Raw genomic sequence first — 26,964 nt, 5'->3', positions numbered from 1 at the left:
TTCTGAGCCGGCGGCATTGGCATCTCCTGGTAACTGGTCAGCAGTCAGGACCTCAGGCCCACCCAGACCCACTGAATCAGAATCTATACGTGCACAGCATGCAGAGGTTTGGGGAGCATGTCCTATATGGCGGGTCCCCAGGGGAACCCTGTGCTGCTGGGCTTCGTGACCATGATGTTGGTGACATTGTGACCAAGGGTGAAGGTGGCCAGAATGGGACGTACAGGGGGAATGAGAAAGACCTGGCCATGAGAGACGCTGTAGAAGAAGGTCCTTCCCATGGACCTTGCTTTTGATTACAGAGTTGAAGAAGAAATGGTTTTTATTCCTCTGGGGCGGAAAAATCGTTCTAGATTGTTTGGGAGTTCAAACAGTAAAATGCAATTAGTAAAAAAGTAAGAATTGATAAAAAGAGAGAAGGTGAATGAAAACTTAATTATAAACCAGATTTCTCAAGGTTTTCATTTGGAGCTAACTGCAGGACACCTTGCTTCTTTTCCAATAAAAATTCACATTTCCTATAAAACAACTCCAAATCGAAAAGTCATACGTGTCGTATAAAATAATTACTCGTATTTGTTGTTAAGAAATACACAGTATTCAGCAACAGACTCCTTTCCTGCCTGTCTCATACGGCTATTTCTTAAATGCACAAAATTTTATATAACATAGACTACAAAATGTAAAATTTCTTGGTTTATTCTAACTACTAAGTGAAAATTGAAGCTTAGCTCATTTAGAGGGAGTTAAATTATGTGTTCAGTGAAGTTTTTAGGGTTTATTTTGGAAAAAATATTATGTAAAAAACAAATGGATTATAACATAAGTCGAGTCTACTGTGAAATGTGAGAATGTAAGTGTATTAATACATGTGTGTACATAATGTGTTCTGATATGGAGAAAGATTATTACTAACTCTGATTTTGTAACGTGTTGATATTAATATTTTACAGAAGGTTAAACAAAGGATTTCCAATCCTCCCCATTCTAACTTCTCGGATCTTGTTCTCCAAACTGCTAATTAATGTAAAGTCAGCTTCATATATTGAGATGTTTAATCAATTGGCAGATTGCTATCAATAAATATGTGTCTTAAGTGGTTTGTAATAGACAGGCTAATGAAGCATCCTCGGTGAGTGTCAGAGCTATTGGGAAAAATCTCTCTTCCTTCTGGGCGTCGTGCCATACGTCATTAGTCTCCCTGTGATGGCAAGAAACATGCCCTTCATCCGTCTCACCTCTGAATGGAGGATCTGGAGAACCAGCAAGTGAACTTCATTTTATACTCGTGGTTAGTCAGGCCCTGTGAGGTGGAAAAGATGGTCATTAGTAACGTGACTGATAGTGATAGTAACTAATGTTTCTTGAGCAGTTCCTACGTGCTAGCTCTGTGCTCAGTGCTCTAATTTCAGTTCCCTCATTCAGTCTTCACACCAGCCCTCTGAGAAAGGGCACTGTTTCTCAAACCTCTCAGATCCTTTATGTAACTAACGTTTGTGTCATGCCACTACCACTCTGAAACAGATTGCGTAGAAAACATGACCTGCTCCACGTGTAATTCTTTTTTTTTAAAAAAAAGTCATTCTAATTCTCCAACTATAACATAGTGGAGAAATAAAAGGGATACGGTTTACTGTTGAATATATTCAAGATACAAATGCTTTCTCCTGGCCACACTAGAGAATGAGAAGTAGTAGTCAAACGTTGGCATCTGTGCATAGACATCCTGTCTGTGAATTTGACAGCTCTAACTGAAGACTGATAGAGATGTGATGTACTAGTTCCTCAAAAATGATAAATGGTCTCAGTGTCAGTGGCATGATTCTCCGAAATGGCGAACAGTTCTTAGTAAAGTTGCAAAAACAAAATACAGTTCCACCTCGATTTGCATGAAAATCGCATTGCTGGAATAGCCAGTATACATGGATACTGGACAGAAGTCGTGTTCATACTTCAGGCAGATTGAGTTCCCGGGCTGCAACGCACACCTGCAGTGTCCAGTGGGCACTGAGAAGTCGTGTCCCCTAGGAAACATCTCCATGTTGGAGGTCTGTCCTGCTTATCGAAAGACAGGACATCCCAAACCTTCATCCAGTAAATGCCAGTAGAACCCCCAATCATTACGAAAACCATAAATATCTCCCAGATTTTCAGAAAGTCTACAAGGAAGCGTTGCAATCCTATGAGGAAGAATAGTGTGGTTTTTCTTGTCTGTCTTTCACATGTGGCACCTGAAGCTTCGGTAATTTTCCCAAAGGCACACAGCCAGGAAGCAGTGGCTGTAACTCCAGAATCCCTGTGTCTCATCCACTGCTCCATCGTCCCTCAGGCATCAAGACAGGCCAGCATCACTACGTTAAAACACGTGCAGGCTCGATGGGTCATTTCTTGGAACTGTGTTCGTAAGAGGAACAGGATTTCTTGAAATTTATTGAAAACCCCATTGCTTGCCATCTACTGTGTCTGGATGCTTCGCATGTTATTTAATGGTCACAGCAATCCTGCAGTGTAGTTTGTTTTTATTTCTTCTGCATAAAATCAGGAAGCTTGAGTCTGGGCCTCTTCCCAGGCCTGTGAGAAGCAGAACTGGGTTTCAAATTAATTGAAACCCATCACTTTAAAGCTGAAGATCTTATTCCCGCTCCCGAGAGCTGGAATGTGCCCTCAGGAGCAGCGTGTGTGTAACCTGTTGATACCTCACCCACCTCTCCTTGATTTCCTGTTACTTTCTCCTGACCTGATCAGCAGGGTGACCCAGTAATTTATTAACCAAACGAGGACACTTGTGAGAGTGAACGTGGACATGGTTGCACCAGGAAGGGTCACTCAGGACCTTGAAGAAGGGAACCCTCACCAGCTCATCAGTGATGCTCATTCACGGAGCCAGACAAGTGCTACACACTTCCCAGCACAACACACTGGGTACTGGGCTCTCCCTGACACACTGCTGTTCCCGGGGTCTGTGTGACCATCTTGAAAGGGCCATGAGCTGTTGTCTTTGGAGATCCTTTCCAGTTTAAAAATTGCACACCCCACCCATTCCAAGAGCACGTGAGGCCCGGACCGGCAAGCGTGGAGTGTTGCATCTCGGGGCACCGTGAGAGCTGACGGGTGGCAGGCCTGGTGGGGACACACTGGGCCCCCAGGGGACAGAAGGCCTTTGTAGGTGGAGACCAGGAGAGAGGGCCTGCTTTCTGCATCAAACCTCGGCCACCTCCTCTCAGACAGAGGCACGAGGAAGCTTCCTTCAGCTGATCTGTAAAGTTTATACCAAAGGAGTAGAAGTGACTGATTACGCCTGAATGTCCCATCCTCCTGCACTTGTCTTTGTTTATTATATTAATAGATACTATGCGACTAATGTTCCCATCTGGCAGGGCCGAGAAGAGGGCATAAAAATGAAGTTGTGGTTACAGCTCTTAAATACTAATGAAGACGATACCTACTTGGCACGGAGGGAAGGTGGGTCTTTATTTGAGAGTTCTTAATTAAGAACAGCCAAGTGACTAATATTAATTAGGAAGTCAGCTGTATCCTTCAATTTTGTGGGATATGTCTTCTGACGAACCTGTGAAGGGAGTACGTCTGCGCCTCTTTTAATCAGTCAGCCCGTGAGCAATTACCTATTACGGATACTTTGTGTGACGGGACCAGGCTCTGCGGACAGATTTATAAGGCACTGCCGCTGCCGTCAGGGTCTCCACCTAATCACGGACACACCCGCGCAGAGAGCCCACCTCTCAGGACAGGCCGTGGGTGGCATCAGCAGTGTGACAGGAGGGTGGCAGTGCGGTGGGCGGGAGTCTTTCCAAACTACACAGGTGCCGTCCCTCTGCCAGGGTCACAGGAGCCAGCCGTCACCGGTGATGGCAGGGTGGCGTGTCCCCAGGTGTGGTGAGATGGACGAAAGGCTGAGGGGCCCCCGCCTCAGCAGCCTGGCAAGTTGGAATTCAGAGGAAGGAACAGTGACCATGGCAGAAGTTGTGGGGCTGACTAGAGCTGGGCTCAGAAGGGGAGGGACACGATTTCTAATGGATGGTGATGCATGGACAGTCCACAGAGGTGCAAGGAAAGGGAGCAGGCCAGTCTTACCAGAAAGGGAAGGAAGGGGCATCCGGCTGGCAGGCCCAGCCGGCTCCTCAGTGCCGCCCTTGCCCACCCCCGCCCCCAGCTGGTGCATGAGTGATTCTGTTGCTTATACCTCCACACACGTGTTTTTGAACCTGGGAATTTTTGCGTAATGTCTTTGTGCTGGACATGGTGCAGTAATCATATGCCAAATATATTTTTAAATTTAATCTACGTTAACATATTTCCCATCATTTTCTTAAGCCTCGATATTCAATAGCAACATGTATCAACCCATGATTTATAGTGTTTTCCAGTTTCCCTGGTGTGAACACGCCTCCCATGGCCAATTCCAAACTGCCAACACGATGGCATTGAAAGTGAAGCTGGGAGTCGTTGCCAGTGGTACAGACGCCAGTATATTCCATTTCTGGCATACCGATCCAGTCGCTGCAAATAACCTCACGAACATAGACAATAATAAAATGTGTAATGATAAGAAGGTGAGAAGTTCTTGTTCGTTTTCTAAACAGGTTAATGCGGGTATAACTATCGCACAATCAACAGCACAAAAATCAAACCAGAACATGGCGTCCTGTAGGGACTTCGTTCCCTCAGCTAGAGGTGGTGGCCGTGGCTGAAGCAGGGACTCGATACGCTCAGCTCCTTAATAAAATGGTGCCGAGGACGAGGGGCTCCCTGTGAAGCACCTCCAAACCCCTGTCCACGTTCCCGTGTTCTAATCTCTTGATGCGCTCACATCCACTGGATTCCAGTTCCTTGAATCGCTGGCAGCGGAAGACAGATTCTATGAAGATTGAGTTGTAATGTACTTTCTTATGACTTTGCCTGATGTAGAGCATTAATGTTCGCTTTTTTTCTTTTTTTTCTTTTTAAAGTTCAAATTGCTTTTCAATTTATAGTTCTCTCTTAATTTCATCCCTAGAAACTCAGATTGCTGAATTGTACCTTTGGATTGACAGTTGTGTTAGATCACCTGGTGCAGTGCTGTGGCTCTTCTCCTGCAGAGGGGCCTGAACCCAGACGTCTGCAACTCTCCATGTTCCCTCAGACTTTCCAGGGTAGCGATTCCGTCAAATGATCCAAGGAAAGCAGAGCGCTAGGTGAAGACTGCTTAACTTTGAGCCTGAGGCGTGGTTATTCACAAGGGCTTATATCTCACAGACACAGGCTCATCTTAGGGAGCTATTTCATGTGCACTTCTGCCCTCGTGCTCTGCCACTGAACTCTTTCTTCTCACATCTATTCTACCTGAGTGCTGATTTTCAGTCAGGTTGCACTTGTGTGTGTGCGTGTAAACTCTCTCTAGCCCTCATTTATACACAGCCCCTTTTTTCAATAAATCCAGACATCCTGAAGTCTTGATTCCCAACTCAAACACTTTTTCACTGAGGCTTTTCTGGAACCCTGTCTGCTGTTGTAAAGTCCTAATCAGTTGCCATCCTTGGAACTGTGGCTCTAAAATGCTTGAATGTTATGACAAGCGCAGTTCCCTTCAGAGAAAAAGAAACCTTTGAACCAGTGGACCCGTGCTTTTCTGTTCTTTTTTGTAACCTAGAGAATTTTACTGACTTCATGTTATCATCAGCCTTGATTGAATCTGTTAAATAGCTACATGTGAGAGGAATCTATACAAAAGACAAAATAAGTATGGAAACACTGTTCATGGAGAGTGATTTTGCCGTATCCAGAGAGCACCTTTGTTGTTATAAGGTTTAATATTTTTCCTGAAATCAATTCACATCCTCAAATTAAAAAAGAAAAAAAGTATGGCAGTATTCCAAGTCATAAATTAGCATCACGTGCAATTAAAAAATACATGCATAGTAATTAAAATTTAAAGCTTGCATCTGTGCATGCACAGCCACCTCACAGAACCTCTGGAAAACATTGCGTCGAGAGGATGTCATACCAAAGGGGGCTGAGGGAAAGAGACCCGTTTCTCCCCGGTTTTAATATTCATCGAGGACCTCAAGTTGCATTTTACTTGTGAGTTTTGTTTACACGAGGGTTTTTCAGCCTCAGCACTGTCGGTCTTTTTGGCCCAGTAATTATTTGTTGTTGGAGACGGTCCTCTGTGTGCTAGGATGTTTAGCAGCATCCCCCGCCCGTAACCACTAGATGCGGGTAGCACACCCCCAGGTGTGACAATCGAAGATGTGTCTAGACATTGTCAAAATGGCCCCTAATGGAGGGCAAAATGGTGCCTGGTTGAGAGCCACCTTGTAATACTCATGTCAGTATGTTGCTTTTACTGTTGTTAAGTTGTTACTTTGTTACATGTGCACATTTAAAATACAGGTGAGTCTTGAACAGCAGGTATTTGAACTGCACGGGTCCACTTATATGTGAAATATTTTCCTTAAATACTGTAAATGTATTTTCCTTACGATTTTTTTAATAACATTTTGTTTTCTCCAGGTTATTTCATTGTCAACTGTTAATGTTATTGTTAAGGCTTCCAATTAATAGTAGGCTATTAGTAGTTAAGTTTGGGGGGAGTTAAAAATTACATGTGTATTTTTGACTGCGGGATTCAGCTCCCCTGATGTCCACGTTCTTCAGTGGTGAACTATATGCTGCAAGTTTTGAGACCATGTTTTAGCATTTTTGACTATGCTTAAAACTCACTTGTTATAGGAAAATAGAAGTGGCCCTGGCCCCTCCTGAGACCTTCTCAGCTCACACCGAGTCGCTTCACTATCGAGGCAAGTTAGCTGTACCGACTGGTGGTCAGCTCCCAAGGGATGTCCTTGGTAAATGAAAGACGGGATCTTTCCTGCCCTCCTCATGTGTTTCTGGCTTATATGCAGATAGGCTTCATTTTGCAAAAATCCTTTGAGAAATGACTTCAGCATTAGCCACTATTTTCATCAGTGGAGACCTACCTTTTTGTGAGATACTGCTTTAAATGTGTTACTTTTTTAACTCTCACTAAAGTCTAATTATGCTGGTTAATATCATCCCTGTTTCTTCCCCTCTCCCCCAATGATAAAACTGAGGCTTAAATAGATTCAGTGACTTGGTTAAAACCACAGTGCTGAAATTGTTCCTCTGTTAAAGCAGAATATTGGAAGTAGTCTGTCCCCAAATAAATGTTTCCATTCATTACAAAATGCAGGTTAGATTCATTGGTAGCCAGTCCATAATTTTGTTTATGATTGTGGTAAATAGTGCTATACCTTTCGTTTAAAATTAACACAGCTAATTATAAAATTATGAACTATGATCATTACTGCTTAAAAAAAAATATTTGGGATGTACGCTTGAAAGAAATTTGACAAAATACTAGCCGATGTTATGTTTAAGTGGGAGACGTCTGAATTTCTAAATGTATTGAAATATACTTCTATTCTTAAAAAAAAATGAAATTTGTAAGTAAGAAATGAAGGACCATGCAGTTCAGATTACTGCCACAGTTCCTTATAGTTCTAGCTAAGAATGTCCGTATTCTGTACATGCACAGATGTGCATGGCGTGTGTCTGGAGTCAGCAGCCTTTTAGAGGTGATGTGATTTCTGCCACACCTTTGGGCAGACGTCAGCCTGCTAGCTCCTGTTGAAGGAAGGAAACACACAAGATACTTCCTCGGGATACCCAGCCAAAATTACAAGTACTGATGGAAGCAGGCGGTGGGTCTGCTGCCTCTGGGTTTTTGTTGTTGTTGTTGTTGTTTTTTAATTCAGATGCCCCTGGGGTGAAATTAGGCTTTACCTACAATAAGAAAGGGCAAGGAATTTGCTGCATGCCTGGATTGGTTGGCTCTTAGTGACAGCGGTTATTCATGTTGCTGTCACCAAGGGGTACTTGATCGTGGACCACGTCACCATCACCTTTTTCACTAGTGACGACTCAGACCTGGAGCCGGGTTGACAGACTGAAGTGAACACACGGTGTGCTGTCATGTGAGCCGAGGAGGTACTTGTTTGCCCGCAGAAGGCACAGAACAGGTTTTAAACCACTTGAGTGTTATCTCCCAGGATGCTATTTTTACTTAAACATCCTTCCATTTATGCCTTTCCATTCATGCTTGATGTCTCAGTACTTCCTAACAGACAGAGGTGCGTTGAGGGGAGTGTTGGGGTTACAGTTGTAAACCTTGTGGTCCAGATTTGCTGAGTCCCTGACATTTCATCCTCATAAGCACTCTGTTAGGTGGCGGGGAGCGAGCCCATCTTCCGTATGCGGAAAAGGAGGCTCAGACAGGTGGTGGTGCCGGCCGCTTCTATGCTTCTGTGCGGTGATGTGTTCCTTAGTGATTCCTCTTGCGTATGCAGTGACTGTTGTACCATTTTAGGGAGCTTTCTTTTTAGGGGTGTATCGTTCTTGTCAAATGGATGGCTGTTTCTTCATTTAATATCTGCTAAAAGTTTCTGATGCTTTTTACTTGTTGGCTGCTTTCACACTGTAATGATGAGCGGGGAAAAGGCGGAGGAGGGACACAGGCTAGAGTGGGGCTAATGAATCTATTTATTTAGTAATGTCTAATCAACTTATTTAGCAATATGCAATAGTAAAAGACACAGGCAATGAATAGAATGTGCTAATGACAGAAAGTAAATGTGGTTAAGACTAAACTATATACATTGATACCAATGTCATGTCAAAGGAGTATACATACATTTAAGTTTAAGAGATCCCAAGGCATGTTTACTATTGATCAAAAATCGCTTGGGTAAATACACAAATAACATGAGTAAGGAGTATCCAAAAGCAGTAATAAGCTCTATAGGACAGCAGCTATTACAGTAGATGCCACAAGCTCACCAAACCGGGGGAGAACAGCACTGGAAAAGTTATGAATCAAAACCTTGCCAGGTCTGTAGCTGAGAGAAACTCAGGCATCTCCCACACCCGCTGCTTGTTAGTTCCCAAGATGCTGCTGCTGTTGGCATTGTTGTTGTTGTTGGAAGTTAGGAAGTTAGCAAGTCTTCTGATACCACAAGCTGCAAGTTACATACAAGTTCCCAAAGATGCTAGAATGATGACAATTCACCAACAAAAGAAGTCTCTGCTGTCCGTTGAGGCAAGTTCCGATCTCTTACTCTGAAACAATCCAATACTGAAAAGCAGTCCTGAAACAGCAAATCTTCTGAATAGCAATTTCTTGAAACAGCAATCAATCCATCAGTCCACCTGAGGTCTGTCTTATATATCTCTTTTGATGCACCCCACAGTCAAGTTTTATGTTCCTGCCTCCCCCTCTCAAGGAAAAATGGCCAGTTCCAGGAGGGTCCGGCAGTTACTGATATGAATGTTGCCCATCCGGCCAAAGGGCCAATTTATCCGGATAAGCAATATCTACTGTTCTTGCTTGGGACCATCAGCCCAAGTCCTTCCAAAGCCTGGCAACGTGCCTGTCACGCCGTCCTGATATAACTTAGCTACTTCTTCACTTCATCTGCTGATATGGATGAAGCAGACAGAACAAAGGAAATTCTCTCAACTCTGATCAAGAATTTCTTTAACCCTAAGCTAACCATCACCTCACAGCACAGACAGAACAGCAAACATCATCTCATATCTCCCCTGCTCGGGAGAATGAGACCAAACAGAAAACCTCATGTCATGTCTCCCCTGCTCAGGAGAATGAGACCAAAGGGGGACTTTACTTACTCAACCCCTGATCACAGCACGGAAATCACCTCACATGCAGGAACAGATAAAAGCTAATAGACAAGGGTAAGGGGGTGGGGGTGGGAGATGAGGGTAAGGGGGGATCGAATATATGGTGATGGAAGGAGAACTGACTCTGTGTGATGAACACATAATGGGATTTATAGATGATGTAATACAGAATTGTACACCTGGAATCTATGTAATTTTACTAACAATTGTCACCCCAATAAATTTAATTAAAAAAAAAAAGCTAATAGACAAAAGCTCACATCCACCAACGAAGACAAATTTTCCTTAACATCTACCTTACACACACCTAATTTGAAACTGAGATTTTGGTGAACTGACTACTCAGCATGATTATTTCCTTTCTGTACAAGGGGACTCGGTTTATCCATTTTGTCCTTGTTCATGATAATAGGTGCAGATGGTATATATCAGCTTTAAAGGAATCGCCCTCCTTGCCCATAGTTCTGACGTGTTTCTGGACTTGACTCTATGCCCACTCTCCCCACAACTGCAAAATTCCCAAGAAATATGACCTGGTGTGAGATTATTTTATATCTGTTTACATACATGTGATCTTCACATCCATCCATAGTTGGTCTGCTCCGCTCACCGGGAAGCACTGTGTCATGTGTGTGTGTGGGGGGGGATAATAATGCTGTTTTTAAAGAGCTATAGGTATTGTAATAAAAGTTTCTTCTCAGCTTTTCTCCGATGTATATCAGGAGAAAAGTACAGTAACAGAGAATATGGCGTTACTACAGCACGCCTGTCTGAATACATTTCAGCTCATCCAGCTAGATTTCCCTGAAAAGGCAGCGTTCCCAGCCAAGTCTGCCCTAAAAACCACCCCCAGGGTGACAAGCCCAGACCTTTGGTGCCTGCAGTGGCCATTTTCTTATCCTTAATATTTTCAGTTATTCTCTGACACGATGGCAGACAGAATCGGAACGAATGGCCTTAATGAAATATAATGACGCGCAGTGTTAGATGGGGATGGACTGCAGCCTCAGACCCAGTGAGGAAGAATGGGAAAGCCTGCAAGTGGCTGTGGTCAGAAAGCCAGCCACTGCGGTCTCGGAGCCTTTGTGCTGTGACCTGAGGTGCAGCAGTGACGTATTCTCCCCGAGGACTCAACCTGCTCATAAGCAATTCCAAGCACACGGAGCACACAGGCATATGGAGACTCCACGCTCAAGCTTAATATACAACATGCAAAATGAATTTTTCATATTGGGATTTAAAAAAATGGAAAAATTCCAGCTTTCCCTCACTCATGTGCCTTTTGGACTTAGTGCCCTTCAAAGCAGCTGGAGGGGGAGTGACTGTAATGTAAGCAGAGTGGTGTTTGCAAGTGAGAACTGTAGGAGAGGCAGTGATGATTTGGGAAGCATTATTCTGGGCGTCCAGTAGAACAAAGAGTCATTACTGAAGGAAAAAATAACCAGAAGCACGCTGATAATACCCTCTCGGATTTGGGCCTAGAGAACCATACTATACATTGATTGGAAGATAAATAGAGAGAAAAATAGCAAATTAAGAGGACAGATAAGCAGGGGGTGCCCGCTGGCATGGGCCGGGGAGAACACATAACCAGCGTCTGATGCATTTCCTGAAGATTCAGTGTGTTTGCAAATCGCTCCATTGCATCTTAGCGGAATCTAATCTGAGTAACGAAGAGCTGACTAGCACACATAGTTGGTTGAATTCCCTCAGTACTCCTGAAATATAACAGAACAAGGAACAGTATAATGAAAAATAACAGAGAGAGTAGCTAGGGGCTTAACTTATGATCAGTGTTCATTACGACAAATGACACTTTCACTGCAGCGTTACCATAAAGATTATTGACTGTTACGTAATGTGGTTCCCTTCTGAATAGATTTGAGAGCAGCTTAACATGTGAATGGGAGAGCTGAAGCGAAAGGAGAACGGAAGATGGACTTGCTAGCCTTCCTCATTTTTGTCCTTAGCACGAGTGAGCTGCCCATTCAGAACCCTGGACAGAGCAAAGCGTTTGCACCTTCTTCCCAGAAGACCTGCCCCGCTGCCCTTTGTCTGATCAGCACCGCTGTGTATTATAGTCGACAAAGACCAGGCTCAGAATGGGACTAAACTTTTTGTGTGTTTTTTTTTATTTATTTTTCTAATTACAGTTGACATACAATATTATATTAGTTTTAAGTGTACAACATAGTGATGAGACATTTATATACGTTACAGATGATCACCTTGGGTAAGGAAAGTGAACGTGTTGGTAGTTTTTATTGCCAAGGCTCTCACCGTATGTTCTCTGCCACTTGCTATTTTCCTCAAGCATACATGTTACAATATATATATATACACACACACACACACACGTGCATACATATAAAGATATGTATTATAGATAGATAGATAGATAGATAGATAGATAGATAGATAGATAGATAGATAGATATATCTTTTGGGAAAGAAGCTGTGTTTTGTGTAAAACTTTTCTCTCAGAGCCATAAGGCATTTTGCAACTCTGTGGCTTTAACCAGTTTATAATGGACGACCCCAGTTCAGAGCACAGTGTGTAATAAATAGCCTTGGTGGACTGAGTAGCTGTTTGGTACCTGCTAATAACCACTTCATGTGGTTTCATCCTCCTAATGATCCTAGGACGTATGTACCATTGTTAACAGTTCCATTTTTGAGATGAAAAATATGTTCAGAGAGGTTAGGTAAGTTCTCCAAGGTTACCCAGCTGCAAAGTATTATAGATGAACTTTAAAACCAGGTCTCTCCAACAGTTTGCCAGACATTTTAACTTCCACACAGGCACTGAGCATGGAGAGAGATTTATATTCTCTGTCTCTATCTCCCTCCTTTCCTCTTTCCCCTCCCCACTACCACTCCCCCCCCCACCCCCTCCAGGCTGGAATTTGAAATCAAGCAAATGAGGGCTTGGTCTTTTACATTTGCTGTGAGATCCTGCAAAAGTGACCTAACCTCTCTTAACAGTGGTTGTAATAAAAAATAAAAAGTTTATGTTTAATGTGTGACCAGACACGGTGATCAGCTCTTTATGTGATGTCCTCATTCAGTCCTCACAACTGTAAGCAGGATGGGCATGATTATAATTCCTATTTTACAGATTGAAAAACTGAGGCTTAGAGCAGTCCAGGCTGACCAGCCAGTAATCACAAGTCATACCCGCTGTGCTCCGTGAGGAAAGTTCCCAAGTCAACTCTCTCTGTACAGTGGCCCCCATGAGAGAGGCTCCCTGGCGACATGGGCCAGAGGTGAAGCAGCAGCCCTCATTGACGTGGGACCCCAACAAGCCTGATGGGCGAGGGGCTGTGTCTTGGCTAGGAAAGAAGCAGAAGCTTTTGGGAACAAGTCAGTGTTCGTCACAAGAATAATAAAGACATCTGTGGGAGCTCAATAGTAGATGGTCTTTGCATCGCACTCTTCCTTTAGTTTTCAATTTCGTATTTCTGAGTTTTGTGGAAAAAAATACCTCGACAAGAACTGGAGAATTGAGAAATACTGTTAGCCCTTATATAGCTAGCATATTTAATACTTGTCCCCTCTCTCTTCTAAGAACCTTGTTCTCCCTCTTATAAAAGCCGGATTGCGACGTCCTGCCTTGCGGCCACCTGCAGTGAGATTCTGCAGCCGCCCTGAAGCCCACCCCCCAGACTCTGGGGTCCAGCCATCAGAGATGGACTGGGGATGGAGCAGGGTGGAGTGCCAGAGTCTAGATTCAGTATTTGCCGCTTCAGAAGGAGCACAGCTGGGTGAGAAAGCCCAGTTTGCCTGGGAAGTGACAAAAGTCATGAAGGACGTGGCCTGTAGCTGCTGCTTCTGGAGCCCCTCCTGATGAAGCCTCGGGCTTGTGCTCTCTGGCCAGCTTCAAGCTGAGCACCTTGGGCTCTTAAAGTGGTCTTTATGTTCTCTTGCTTTGGAGAAAGAGGGACTGACTACTTTTCTCCAACCAAGTAGTGTTCATGGACTTTAGGAGTCATATGTATTGGCCTGAAGACTTTTCCAGGCTCAAACTCAGAACTGTTATAAACAATGAAAGGTATTGGAAGAACCTCTAGGCACATGAGATTATTTTTTTTAAATTACATGATATATATATATATATATATATATATATATATATATATATATTCATCCTTCCTTTTATAAAGCATTAAAAGTAACCAAGTGCCAAGAGAGGGTCCATCAGCTTTGCAAATGCCTTTCATCTAAGTACAAGAGGATGGCTTGGTTCCACCATATTCAAATGGTCTCTGTGTTAACACTGTATGGTGACTGCAAATGACACGTGGCCCTTGAATACGAGCTTGTCTGATTGGGATGTGCTATAAAAGTAAAACACCAGATTTCAGAGACACTCAGTACAAAAAAAAAAAAAAAATCATTGAATTTATATGGCATGTTTGCTAAATCATTTATCTTGAATCATTTATCTAAAATCAGTCATTAATCTTTATATTGATTACATGTTGAAATGATCATTTTTTGGATATATAGGGTTAAATAAAATATACTATTAAAGTTCATTTCATCTGTGTCTTCTTGCTTCGTAAATGTAGCTACTGGAAAATTTAAAGTTACGTTGGTGGGTCTCATTTTGGACGGAGCTATTCTATAGACATGTGCAAGTAGAGAGCATGTCTCTATACATTGGAAGTACTAACGTGTTTAAAAATAAGATTTAAAAAATAGCTTCCTGAAATATTTATGAGGGGAGAAATTAAATCACTGTAGATATTCAATACAGCAGGCACTACTTACGAAGAGGGGCTTGCTTTACCATTCCCAGGAAAATATGTGGGGCAGAAATCTTTTTAATAGCCATTCAGGGGAGAATATTGTTCCGTGAGAATGTAGGCCCGTTGGAGTCCACTGTTACAGAACATGGTGTGTTAATATTAGAGATAACGGTTCTCTCTGTGATTTTTCCCCACATGTCATTACATCGGCCCCCTGGTGACCACAGCCACTGGACGTACTGGAAACCCTAACAGAAGGGCAGCCCAGCCTGGTCCTCTGCCACCTCAGCCTCACGCTTTTCACCTCACTGTTACTATCTGTATTTAGAATGCTCTGACACTTTCCAGGAGTGTTTTGTGGGTGAGATTCCTAGATGAAACGCTTGAGATTCTTGGATGAAAGGTCTGTTGTGACAGGCTTTAGCTCTTCTCTCCCCGCCCACAGCCACAGTTTTGCTCTGAGTCGACAAAGCCTGTTAGGGGCATCAGAGAACGAAGGCTTGAGCCCCGAGACAGCATTATACCCTCCTCTTACTGCATTCCCCAGGTCCCCACCCAGACTGATTGCTGACGCACAAAATCCTCGTAGACCGTTTCGCAACTTTGAGCATAAACCACAAGTGTCTTAGTTTTTAAGCTTTTTGCACTTGAAGACCATAACTTTCTCTGTGATGCTTTAAACCGTTGATTTAAAAAAAAACCTAGGAAGAAATAGATGACATATAGTATTAAATCTGCTGAATATATCAGGGCTAAAAGAATTTTTTTTTAAATCCTTTATGCCTTTTTGGAGTATGTTTTTCCACAAAGTTCAGAAACATGCAAGTGAAAGTAACATGAAGGGTGGGATCCAAAGGCTCGTCTACCATTGAGCTCTCGTAGATGTGTTCTCCATTGTTCTTTTGACAGTTGTGGGCTCCTTCCCAAATACCACGTTGTTTCTTTGCCCACAAAAGCCTGGCTCCTTTCCTACCGCCAGCCTCTCCTTACCACTGGCCAGCCGTTCAAAGCTTGGGATTAGAATGGACGGAAAGCACAAACCAACTCCATGCGCTGTGTTCTAGGGATACGAGTTGGCACTGACACCCACCTAGTACGAGTCGCATGGTGTCAGTAGATGGATGCTTTCTGGTTTTGATTCCTAAGGATTTTTTGTTTTTTGTTTTTAATCTCTTTGTTCTGTCTAGAAGTGAAATGTGAGCCACCTTACAGAAAATCCATGCACAGGGAGGAGGGACAAAATGATACAGTGCTGTCTAAAATCTCAGGCATCATGCCATAATCAGACCAGAACATACAAGGAACCTTAGAGATGCATCCCCTGTCAGGTTTCATTTAACATCATTTTGCTTAAGGGTAAATGAGTTGATATAAACAAAGTGCTACACAAGTTTCATATGTAAAGTGCACAAGTTCCATCCATATGCCCGGCTCTGACCAGGTTGCAGCATTGCGCTGAGTGTACGTGGTGCAGTCTGACAGAGCGCCTGACCAATTGCAAGGCGAGTGGCAGCACACATGCCAGCTCCCGCCCGTGTTGAAGTCCACATGTCCCGTCATGTGTCTAGAGTCACTCAGATTGTGGATGAATTCCAGAGTGTGCTGAGTCCCAAATCAGTGTTATGTGCTCAGCATTCTGGAACCTATAGGTTTGTACTTAAATTTAAAAAGATGTCTAGCTTTCCATTGATCCGCCCATGAGCCACCTGCCATGGTCAAATCATCAAGTCACCTGGGCTGAGAGAAACTGAGAGGAAAGGACAGTCCCAGGAGCAGAGGGTCTACATTGTTAGCCATACAGAGGAGGAGGAGATGGAGTAATACCTCTGTATTTTACCACCTGTCCTTGTCTGAGAAACAGAGAAAGAGTAAAGGCATCTCTATTTAGGCACTCGTCTTTCTAGTTCTGTCACACTAACTCTGTATTTGTGACATCATCATATCTAGAGCCACAGGATAAATGTGCACCCCTCAGGTAGCTTGCGTAAAGTTTAAATGACTCAATAGATGGAAAATGTCACAGAAGCTTCGTGTGGAAATGCTAATGTCTAGTCAGTAGTGCGTGAGTTTTGCTCTTGTGTCCACTAGCTTAGTAACTTCAGAGGTTGTGATCAAACTTGAGCTGTTCATGAAGGAACCACATGTGGCCGGAAAGACTCTTGTCTTTTCATGGTAATAAAAATTCATTCTGATTTTTAATTTGTCCAAAGGAAAAGAAGAGAAAAATAAACCCACTGCTTTTATAATGTTCATTTTAACTTAATTCTCTTTTATAAGCAATTACTATCTTCTGCTAGTTCTTACTAATATCACGTATGACTAATATTCAGTAAAAACCCATTGTACCTTCAAGGAATTTCATGGAAAGCCCTGCTCACAGTACCATGCAAGAGAATCTCCATGAAAGGATGACAGCCAGGGCTCCCAAGCAGCCTCACAAAATGGTGCCATGATACATTCACTGCTCCCAGTCTCACCCTCAGCCTTCCAGCCTCTGACCCCTGCAGAAACAGGAAACCACATAAGAAACTGAAGTAGGAACCAGAATTCCACAGCAGAGCATGGCCGCCCCAAAGATTTAGAACAGCTTGTATTCTTTTAGGAGCTAACTCTAGATGGGAAACATACATAATCAATTGATAAGCATGGAATTGAGGCTGTCGGGAAATGTTCCTTGGCTAAGATATTCTTTCAATCCACCAGTAAATATGTATTGGGGGACTCGTGTGTGGCAGGCACTGGAAAAAACAAAACGATTAAGACAGTCCCTGTTTCAGAGGCACTAATGATCCAGTTGGGAAGACATTCACATAATTGGGTACTTTCAATACCTCCTAGTAAGTGCAGTGATGCACACTTTTATTGAGTCGGTCAACAAACGTTCATTGCGTGCCCGTGGCATACCAATGAAAGAACACTAAACAAGACAGGCAAGGTTCCTGTGCTCTGAGCGTTAGCCTTCTATTCAGGAAAGCAGGAAACAACAAGTAATCAAAGAAATGAAATGGTGTGAAAGAAACGAACATAGTCCAAGACATATTGTGGGCAAAAAAGACCTCTCTTAGGAATTTATTCTTTGAAGTAGACCAGAGTGATGGGTCAGTCAGGACTCGGCATTCCTTTGATTGCGAGAGACACAGAGCCCAAGAGGAGTGGGGATTACTTTATACTAAAAGTAATCCAGGGGTACAGTAGACTTCTGGTGTGGCATGATGCAGGGGCTCAGTGTCATTGGACCCCATCTCTCTCCATCTTTGAGTTCTGCTTTGTCTGTGCTGGTTTCTCACGGGCGGGCTCTTCTCACACGTCAACATGGCTGCCAGCAGATCTGGGCTCCTAATTCAACTAAAACAGAAAAGAAAGGACTTTTCCTCCCAACAGTTTGAGCTAAGGTCCCAGGTCTTTGTGTGGTTGGCTCAAACAGGCCATAGGCTCAGGTGTGAACCAGTTACTGTGCCAATAAAGGGAAAGGTTTGAGACTGAGTCGTGTTTTGACACTGAAGCTGGGACAGCATAGCCAGATTGGAGTCCAGGAGATTGCCTTGAATTCCTATGAAAGGTATTTAACCTCTCTGCGCATCTGTTTCCCACCTGTGAAATGGAGAAGGTAACAGCGTCTATCTCAGGAAGACCTGGAGAAGAATATTCCAGACAGAGTGAATAGCAGCAAGTGCAAACCTCAGAAGCGGGCAGGGCCTCACTTGTTTGTCCATGTGCTGGGGATTGGGAATGTGGAGGGTAGTGTGGAGGAGGGGAGAGAGCTGGCAAGAAGCTGGACCCTGCAGGCGTGGGTCAGCGTTTTAGTGGTTGGGGTGGCGCCATGTTTGTTTTCTCTGCTTCCTCTTGGAGACACGGCCCTGTCAGGGCGTCCACAGAACACCCAGCCTGGGTCCTCACTGCCTTTCTCTGGAGGATGCTTATATTCCCACTGCCAGCATTTACCCCCTGCATTGCTAACCAATAGCAACACCTCTGATGAACAGATTTTCTCTCTGGCTTTGTAAATAAATACCCCTGATCAGTCAAGTCTTGCTTGCCGAAGACTTGTGCTGGTGTTATTTGGGGTAACTTTTTATGTTGCCGCTTTGATCCATTTCGTGTTATTACCATTTAACACCTAGAGGACGATCTTACTGACTTTAAATTCAAGTTTTAGGTAATGTCTCTCTCTCGCCCCAACTGTCATAATCTCTCCATCCAGGTCTGTATTGGCAGGATGTGAAATTTAAAGCAGGTTATACAATATCGACAAAAGCAATAATTTGTGATTATATAGTATTAACGTCCAGCTGTCCATTTTAAGGGATCTATTTAGCTTTTGAGAGCCAAATTCAAGTGAGTGAATTTTAAACTAGCATTGTTGTAGGAATAATTTTTGAAGGGCATAAATGCAAATATAAAAATAATTTCTCCCTCGCATTTATGGGTAGGTTTGTATATCTGTATGTGTGTTACAAATACATACAAATGTATATGGTTGGATATGTTTTTTCTTTTTAAATCTCTACAAACACAGGTATTATATTATAAAATAATTATTTCTGTAAATAATGTTCTCCAATACTCCAGGTATGAAATCTATTAAAGAAATAGCTTGTTTGGGAAACTTAGAAAAGCCCATAGCCTTGTTTTCTTTTGCCTTTTTAGTTTACTTTGCAAACTGCAACATTTAGCACTTTGCAGTTTAATTTAGAAGGATTACCTCTTTTCTTAAATGCTTAAGCAAGGAAGCAAGTTGCGGTTATTGATTTTTCTCTGCATGTATTCCGTGAAAGCTGTATTTGCGCCTTCCCTGGGGACCACACCCCTGAACTGCATGCTTGCTGGTGACAGCTCGGACCTCTGATACATAACCAAAGACCTCGCCTAATATCCTTGCAACTGCTCGGGGAATTTTTATTAAGTAAAAGCATCATTAGAGTAGACAGCATGATGAAGTTTAATGAGCATCTTTTGTGCATGAGATTGTTAGTTTTGCTCTGCTAGAATCCTCATTTCTCCCCTCCAGTGGGGCCGATAGTGAGCCTAGAATGGATGGGGTATTTTAAAATCTGCCTTACATTTTATATTTTCACATAGCTTAATATCTGTCCTGAGCTGGCTACAAATTCTTCTTGGCTGTTGATATGGGTGCCATTGGCACATGTGTGTTCATATATTTTTTCATACTGTGTGTTGGAGGCGGAGAGCAGTGAAGGTTATAATAAGAAATGTGAATGTGAGACACACTATTTGTGAATTGCATGGAACCATCTCTTGGAGGTTTGATCTCCAAAAATCATTGCCTTTTGAATTAATCAGACTTCTCATGTGAATATGGTACCTGCTAATTTTTTTTTTCCCTTAAAGACTTATCATTTTATGTGCTAAGGTTCTGGCAGCAGCCCTCATAGCTGCTAGATAGGATAAATAAAGGTATTACAAAGGCTTACTAATAATCTCGGCTTCACACTGTCCACACGTTTATTTAGGAGATTTTAAATTTAGTATTTTACCGTCAGATAACAGATTATAAACAAAATGATCTTTCTCCATTCTCGTCGCTGGCCATATACTTAGATTTTACAGTTGGCTCTTTTCTTGGTCTGTATAGGGACTTTCCATGGAAACACCCAAAACAACAGGAGGGCGGCAGATGACATGAGCAAATGACTTAAGAACAGCATATTGTACCTTTCATATACCTGGCGTTCTGAAACACAATATTTACACAGCATGCAATGTGCTTCTCGCCGTGCCTTGAGTATATGGGAAGCGAAAGAAGTGAAGTCTGCAGTCCCCACCCTCAAAAACATGTGCGTCTTATTGAGAAGACAAAACGGAGACATCGAAAGAGATAGGAGACAAGCTGAGTTGGTGCATTAAGAGTTTGGACTTTGGGAATAATTGCCTGGGTTTGACCCACGCCTATTTTGCTAAGCCTCAGTTTCCTCATTTGAAAACAGATGATAAAAGCCCCTACTTGATTGGATTGCTGTGACAATGCATGTTGAATGAATGGCAGCCATAACTGTCATGTGTTGCCATCAAGGTTTTCTGCTGGTACTTGGAAATAACAAGCCAAGAGCAGGAATCACTTCCTGTATCATAAGGACTTATTGGTAAAATCCTGATAAATCCCACAGTATTTTGTGAAGGCAGAAATCAAGGAGGTGACAGTGCTGTGAAAAGCTGAGAAACGTGGATGAGATCTGAATTGCAGAAAGGACCCAGGCAGGCATTCCAGGTGATAGTAACACAGATGAGCACAAAACAGGCCAAGCAGAGTGCTGGCTGGCAGGGAGGCTGATTCTAGCCCTCAGATTGATTTAGCGCTTGTATTTTTCACAGCACTTCAGTGAACTGATGTCAGTCTGATTGTCAGAAGTACCTGCAAAGGCAGATCGTCCCATTTGCCAGTTAAGATAGCAGATACTCTGAAAGAGATGTGGCACCAAGGTTACTCCGTGAATGGGTGGCAGGAGTAGTGAACAGAGATGAGGTTGGGTAAGTTAAGCGTGAAGTGGCATGTTCTGTGGCTGCTCTGTGCCACACACCAGGCTGGGTATTTGATCCACTGGGCAGTGGAAGCTGTTTTCCATTCATACACCAAGGACAGATTGTTCCGTCACTTGTGCGTAGGACGCACTAGAGGAGGGAATGGCTTGGCAACAGGGAGACCAAAGAAGGACGCATTGTAGTAATCTAGTGTCCATGTGATAGCGTAGGAGAAAATGAGAACGGATAGTCGTAGCATGATGAAAAGAAGAGTACACGCCATGAAGTGATTAATCGCTTAGTTATGAACCTTTTGAGAGCTGATGAAAGCTGTGTTCCCTTCTGCTGAAAAATACACATACAGTTTTTCTCAGAGTTTCGAACACTTCCCAGGTCCAAAGCTAAGAATGTCTGTTGTAGAGGAAGTATCAATCAAGCTTGATTCATGTGGTGACCGAAAAAAAAAGGCAGATGTCAGAATAACTTCATTTGTGATCCCGAACGAAGGTCTGGAGATGGAGAGGGACAGCCCTGTGCGCGTTGGGGTAAGGGACCGCCATGTGATTCGGTTGGTTTCAGAGCTGTGTCCCAGTGAGAACAAGGCACCGCAGGGGTTGAAGATGGCGGTGACATGGAGGGCTGCTCAGAGATAATGACTGAAGCTATAAAATTAGATGATCGTTCTCGGGAGACGATGCAAAGGGATCACAGCAGAAACAAAGACTGAAGACGTGTCCAGAGAGAGAATAAGAACCGGGACAGTGCATTGCAACCAAGGGAGGAAATTTTCAAGGAAGAGTGGGGCGTTCCCCAGCGGTCTTCATGGCTGCAGGAGTGAAGGGGTTCAGGCTCTGCGGGAGCCCCGTGGATCCCCCAGAAACCACAACACTCACATGGATTTTTTTCCTAACAAAATGAAGACGCACATAGTAGATAAAATGTACCTATCAGTGATAGAGAAGCATGCAGATCATCATGTTTAATATGACATCGGTTGCAGAATGTATTCTGCTTCTGGCAGGCTGGAAGTGTTTGCTGTGCAATCTTAGATGCCAACGGGCAGGCGTGTGCACTTGCGTGGAACTGAAAGTGGCCGGTGTGCAGGCTGCTTTCACCAGATGCCTCTGAAGGGAGCAGTCTGGTGACGCCAGCAGTCCCCATCCACTTCGTGATGATTGCTCCAGTGCTGGTGTTTGGCGGGGGTTCTTCAGGTGGCTGCTGAAGGCAGGGCCCATCCCCAGGGACCAGTGGCAAACCCTCGTGGCAGAGCGGTGCTGACTCACTCCTGCCCCAGGGCGAGAGCCCCCACAGGCATTTCAGCTTTGAGACTCTTCAGCATCTGAGCCTGCTCATGAGACTCCTGAGTGTAATTGATCCCTGCCTGTCACTTTGGACTGTTCTTTGTTGGCTTTTTTCCCCTTCCTTAATCATCTCCCAATTACCATCTGTAAACCTCAGATTTCAGGGGAGAGATTTTCTAAGACTCTGTGCCATAGGTTCCCTTTGTTTGCTGGGTTGAGCAGAGCACCCATGGATGGCTGTGCCCCATTGGTGGCTTTGCGCCAGAAACCTCCCTGAGAAGGGCTCTGAGGGCAAGGTGGCATTGCCGGCTGTGCTGTGTGTGTGGAGACAGCCCCTGAGCAGCGCTAGGGACTGGCCCGCTCAGCCCGAGTCATGCAACTTTGTGAGAGGCCACCCGGAACAGCTGCGATGTGTGTGCAGACAAGAGCTTTTCCATGTCTGGTTTGATCTCCTCCTGGGCGCAGCAAGGTAGCTGGACATTTTTATCCTCGTTTTGCAGATGAGGACCTCAGACTGTAGCAGGTTAGACACTTGCCCAAAGTCACACGTTGCTCAGACCCGAGCGGGGTGTGGGGATGCCGAGGTGAGTGAAGCCTGGAACTGTCTTCCGAGCATCTTCACGGCCAGGTGTGTCAGGGGCCACCTATACAGAGCACAGAGGGGATGTGCTGGTGTGGGAAGTGCCTTGTGCTGGGCTGTCAAACACGGTTGGAATTGTCCCAGTGGAGGAGGCAGAAGGAACAGATCCGGCAAGAGAAGCTGCATTCACCGAGGCTCAAAGGGGCCAAGTGTGTCAGGAGAGGAGGTTGTGTGGCACTCGGGAGGACAGAACTCCAAAGGCTGTAGGCTGTATGAATTCATCATGTGTTATATTTTCTGTATCTTGTGAAGCTTGGACGTACAGGGGTCTTGCTGGCTGGCAAGAGACCGCCCTTCCTTGGGCTCACTAACTCCTAGAGACAGCAGACAACTCGTCTGCAAGCACACCTTTCACGTACAAATCACCCAGTGCAAAGCCCGAACCCTCACCCAGCTCCTTTACCTAATTCATACACACCAAGGCGGTATTTCCCCTGTTCCTGGTAATAGACAACTAAAGACCACCCCTGTCACCCAGAGTCCCCTGAAATTATTCAGATGATCCCATCCTGAACTCGCTCGAGCCTGCCTTCCCTGCCTCACCCATTCCTTTCCATGAAACCACCATGGAGGCTCTGGGCAGGGCTCTGTCCTTCATTCCTTCTGCCTCCTTACTGACCCTGGCGCTTCCCCACGTGGCCCTGCGTGCTGTGCCTCCCTCCCACCCCCACCCCCGCCACCCCCGCTCCCAGGAGCTGCACGTAATGAAACTTCTTTCAGTGGCATTGACCTCCTATTTTCATCACTCAGTGACTCTCCATGACCCTTTGTAAATTAATCCCAGATACATTCAAAACACGGGCCATGAGTGTTAGCCTCAGAGAACAGAGTGTCCAGGACCCCCATCAGACTACAGTGGGCAGGGCAGTTGCCTGCCTGTTCCCATCCTTCTGGTAGAAACAGCACCCTTTGTTCCTTTGGGCACACTTTGTGCCCTTTCTGAAGCTTACCTTTTCAATTCAATTTTCCTCCTTTTCAGGGAGCTGCTACGCAAGAAAGAATGTTTTCTCTCTCTCTCTCTCTCTCTCTCTCTCTCTCTCTCTCTCTCTCTCTCTCTCTCTCTCTCTCTCTCTCTTTTTTCCTGCTGAAATTAAGCAGAATCTTCCTAATAGGCTGCCCTGTGTGTGGTCCAGAGAGTTTCACTTACTGTATGAGTTCCCTGTGGCTGCTGTAACAACTTACGCGCGATCTTGGTGGCTGGAAACAAACCAAATGTATCATCTTACAGTTCCGGAGGCCAGAAAGTGCCCACGGGGTTGCTTCCTCTGGAGGCTCTAGGCAAGAATGCATTTCCCTGCCTTCCTAGCTTCCAGAAGCTGCGTGCATTCCTTGGCTGGTAGCCACTTTCTCCATCTTCAAAGCCAGCAGCGTAGCAGGTTCATACATTTGACGCCCCCTCCTGCCTCCCTCTGATAAGGGCCCCTTGGGCCCTCCCGGACACCCCGGGTTAACCTTTCCAGCTCAAAATCCTTAACTTCCTGACTTCTGCAAAGTCCCTTTTACAATGGAACGTATTCACAGGTTTCAGGGATTAGGGTGTGGGCATTTGGGGGGCCATCATTCTGCCCACCACTCTTAGCCGATGGAGATCCCATGGTTGGTTGCTGTTAGAGCCAGGAATGGAGCCCAGGACGTTGGACCCCAAGGCACTTGTCCGTCCTGCTTTGCCACCGCGGTGTCTCCACGTGGGAATGGATGCTCAGTAAAGTGCAGATGTGCATGTGCCCGCGCAGCGGAGGAGTGGAAGGGTCACACAGACAAGGCAGGGCGGTGCCGTCCAGCTCTGCGGTGACTCACCCCGGACGTGGGGCCCTGCAGTTAGATCTGCCTTAGTTGCTTTTCTTCAAAGAGAATTAAAACCTTTCTTCCAGAGAGGCTGGGGGATTTGGCATTGATAGAAAATGCCGTGTCTTTTTCCTCTGAGGAGAAAGCCCTAAAGAAGTGAAGAATCACATAATTATCTATATTTAATCACTCGGACTATAACCCCACGTCAGTCCTCTTTTTCAGCAGGCGTTTGCTGGCCACTGGCAGTATGTTTACCACGGTGCTGGGTTATTTAACCACCACTGCCACCCCGCGAGGAAACCTACCCTGTTTCTTGCAGATGGAGAAACTGAGGCCTGGTGAGGGTGAGGGTTGCAAATCAGTTGCCCAGAATCCACAACTAGTAAGTGGCAAAACTAGGATTTAAGCAGCTCGCTCAGGACTGCTGGCTCTTTGTTGTGACGCGTGTGTAGCCCCAGGAAGTGTAGGCCCAGTGGGTTCTGCAGTGAAGAGGCAGGAACAGATGCACTGGAACATTCCATTTCCTTCCTAAAAAAGGACGCTTGCTGGCTGAGTCCCAAGCAGCTTCTGCACCCCCTTCTGAAATGACTTTGCTAGATGACCACCACCCTCAGGTCACCTCCCGCCCTGACCCCTCCTGGGAAGCTCTCCATGCCTCCTCGTTCAGACATGGTACTCAGCCAGCCTGTATCAAATCTCGCTTTTCTTCTTCGTCCTCTGACCTCCTTTTTGCCGACACCACTTTCCCAGCACCTGTGTGTACTGCTGGGTTTCTAAGTGCATGAACCATGGACTTGTGTTTCTACAGATTTTTGTGACCCTTAGACTTTGATGTTGTGTATGAGTAAGAACATGTATATTTTTTCCCATATGGGGATAGAGGCTTGGAAGATTGAGGAGAGAGCTGTGAAGCTGTAAGAAAGCTGTGTAACTGAAGATCCTGGGACCCTGTGGATGCACAGAACAGTCAGACCTTTGCTTTGTGCCAGGTGACAGGAGCCTGGAGAGCAGAGGCGCCCCCTGGGGCCTATCACACCGCAGCCTCTGAGCTCCAGGAAGGCGCCTCCTAGGAAGAGGAGACGGGCAGGGCCGGTAGAGCTCGGTATGTTTCAGAGAGGGCATGATCAAGGTGAGGAGTATAACAGACCGGTCTCCTTGGCTCGGGGTTCCGCCCGTCTGTCTGGTGCATCTGGGAGAGATGCTGGAGGGGTGACAAAAGGGGGTGCACCGGTGGGACGACCCCTCCCCCAGCGAATGCAGGATAATCTTCTCATCTCAAGAAGCTTGGCTTAATCACCTCTGCAGACTCCTTTGGCCGTGTAAGGTGATAGTCACAGGTGCTGGGGGTTGGGGCAGGGACATCACCTGGGCTGAGGGAGCCACAGCAGTACAGCTGGGCTGGCTGGACGTTCCTCTGTCCCTGAACCAGTGCTTCTGTGTCTGGGACCCAGGGTCCCCAGCTGTGCATGACGTAGACATCAGGGAAATCAGTGGTCCTTTTCAAAGTGCAGGGAAGAGGGGCCTACGTGTCTTAAAGATCCGTTCTCCTGGGTAGCAGGTTCTTTCGGAGAAGGAGGTGTTTTTCCTGTGGGGGCACAGGGTGGCCCCCCATTAGGCTGGGGCGGATTAGCCACAAGTCTAAGGTAACTTACAGAAGTTGAAAACTAACTTGCAGGTGCTCATGTTACCTGCCTAGGACATGGGGTACCTCCTGACCCAAGAGATGGCCCTTCCCTTTACCCGGGGAACATCCCAGCACCTGGCTGGACATGCGTTCTCCAGCTTGTAGGTGCGTCTGCTGCCAGCTCCAGACTGCGTTCTGAACTCCTTGGGGGCAGAGCTCTGTCCTCCTGGTCACTGCTGGTGGGACCTGTTCAGACCGCTTGTAAGGAAGCGTGTGGCGGCCTCTGGAAACCCCAGAGTCCAACTTCCGCTAAGCACTCCATCCATTGGCCAGCTGTGTTCCGTCCCTTAGCCCAGCGAGCACAGTGTCAGCACAGCGTTGGTATATGCCCAGTAACACTGCCCTGTGCGCCTGGCAAAATGCGAGCGTCAGGAGAGGGCGTCGGTTCCCCAAGTGGACCTTAGGAGAAGGGACACCTCACACAGGCCGGCAGTCTTTGTGTCAGCCCTCGCTCCTTCGGCGATTGCAACAGGCAGAGGTTTCCTCTGAGGAAACCGATACACCCACCAGGCTCTCTCGGGGATGCAATTATGTCAGTAAGGGGAGGTGAGCTTGCGCCATATTTATTTTAGGGTGGCTTTTAATTTCGTTTAATCAGAATTACTC

The 26,964-nt window shown here is 45.2% G+C and overlaps 1 protein-coding gene across 2 annotated transcripts in view; it reads left to right on the top strand.

Moving 5' to 3' along the window:
* Positions 1-26,964, top strand: part of RSU1 (Ras suppressor protein 1) — a 171,392-nt gene that overhangs the window by 142,742 nt on the left and 1,686 nt on the right. The window contains exon 9 of one of the 2 annotated variants that reach the window (XM_019746076.2): positions 11,597-11,615. The exons of the other annotated variant lie outside the window; for it this stretch is intronic. Within the exon in view, the coding sequence (XP_019601635.2) occupies position 11,597 (1 nt within the window). The 3' untranslated portion in view covers positions 11,598-11,615. Of the gene's footprint in view, positions 1-11,596; positions 11,616-26,964 lie in introns of those variants that run through there. 2 annotated transcript variants of the gene reach the window in all.

Source organism: Rhinolophus sinicus, linkage group LG02 (genome assembly GCF_036562045.2).
Source record: "Rhinolophus sinicus isolate RSC01 linkage group LG02, ASM3656204v1, whole genome shotgun sequence".
Classification (NCBI taxonomy): domain Eukaryota; kingdom Metazoa; phylum Chordata; class Mammalia; order Chiroptera; family Rhinolophidae; genus Rhinolophus; species Rhinolophus sinicus.
The sequence above is the reverse complement of the archived record's forward strand: the minus strand, read 5'-3'. Positions and strand labels throughout refer to the sequence as shown.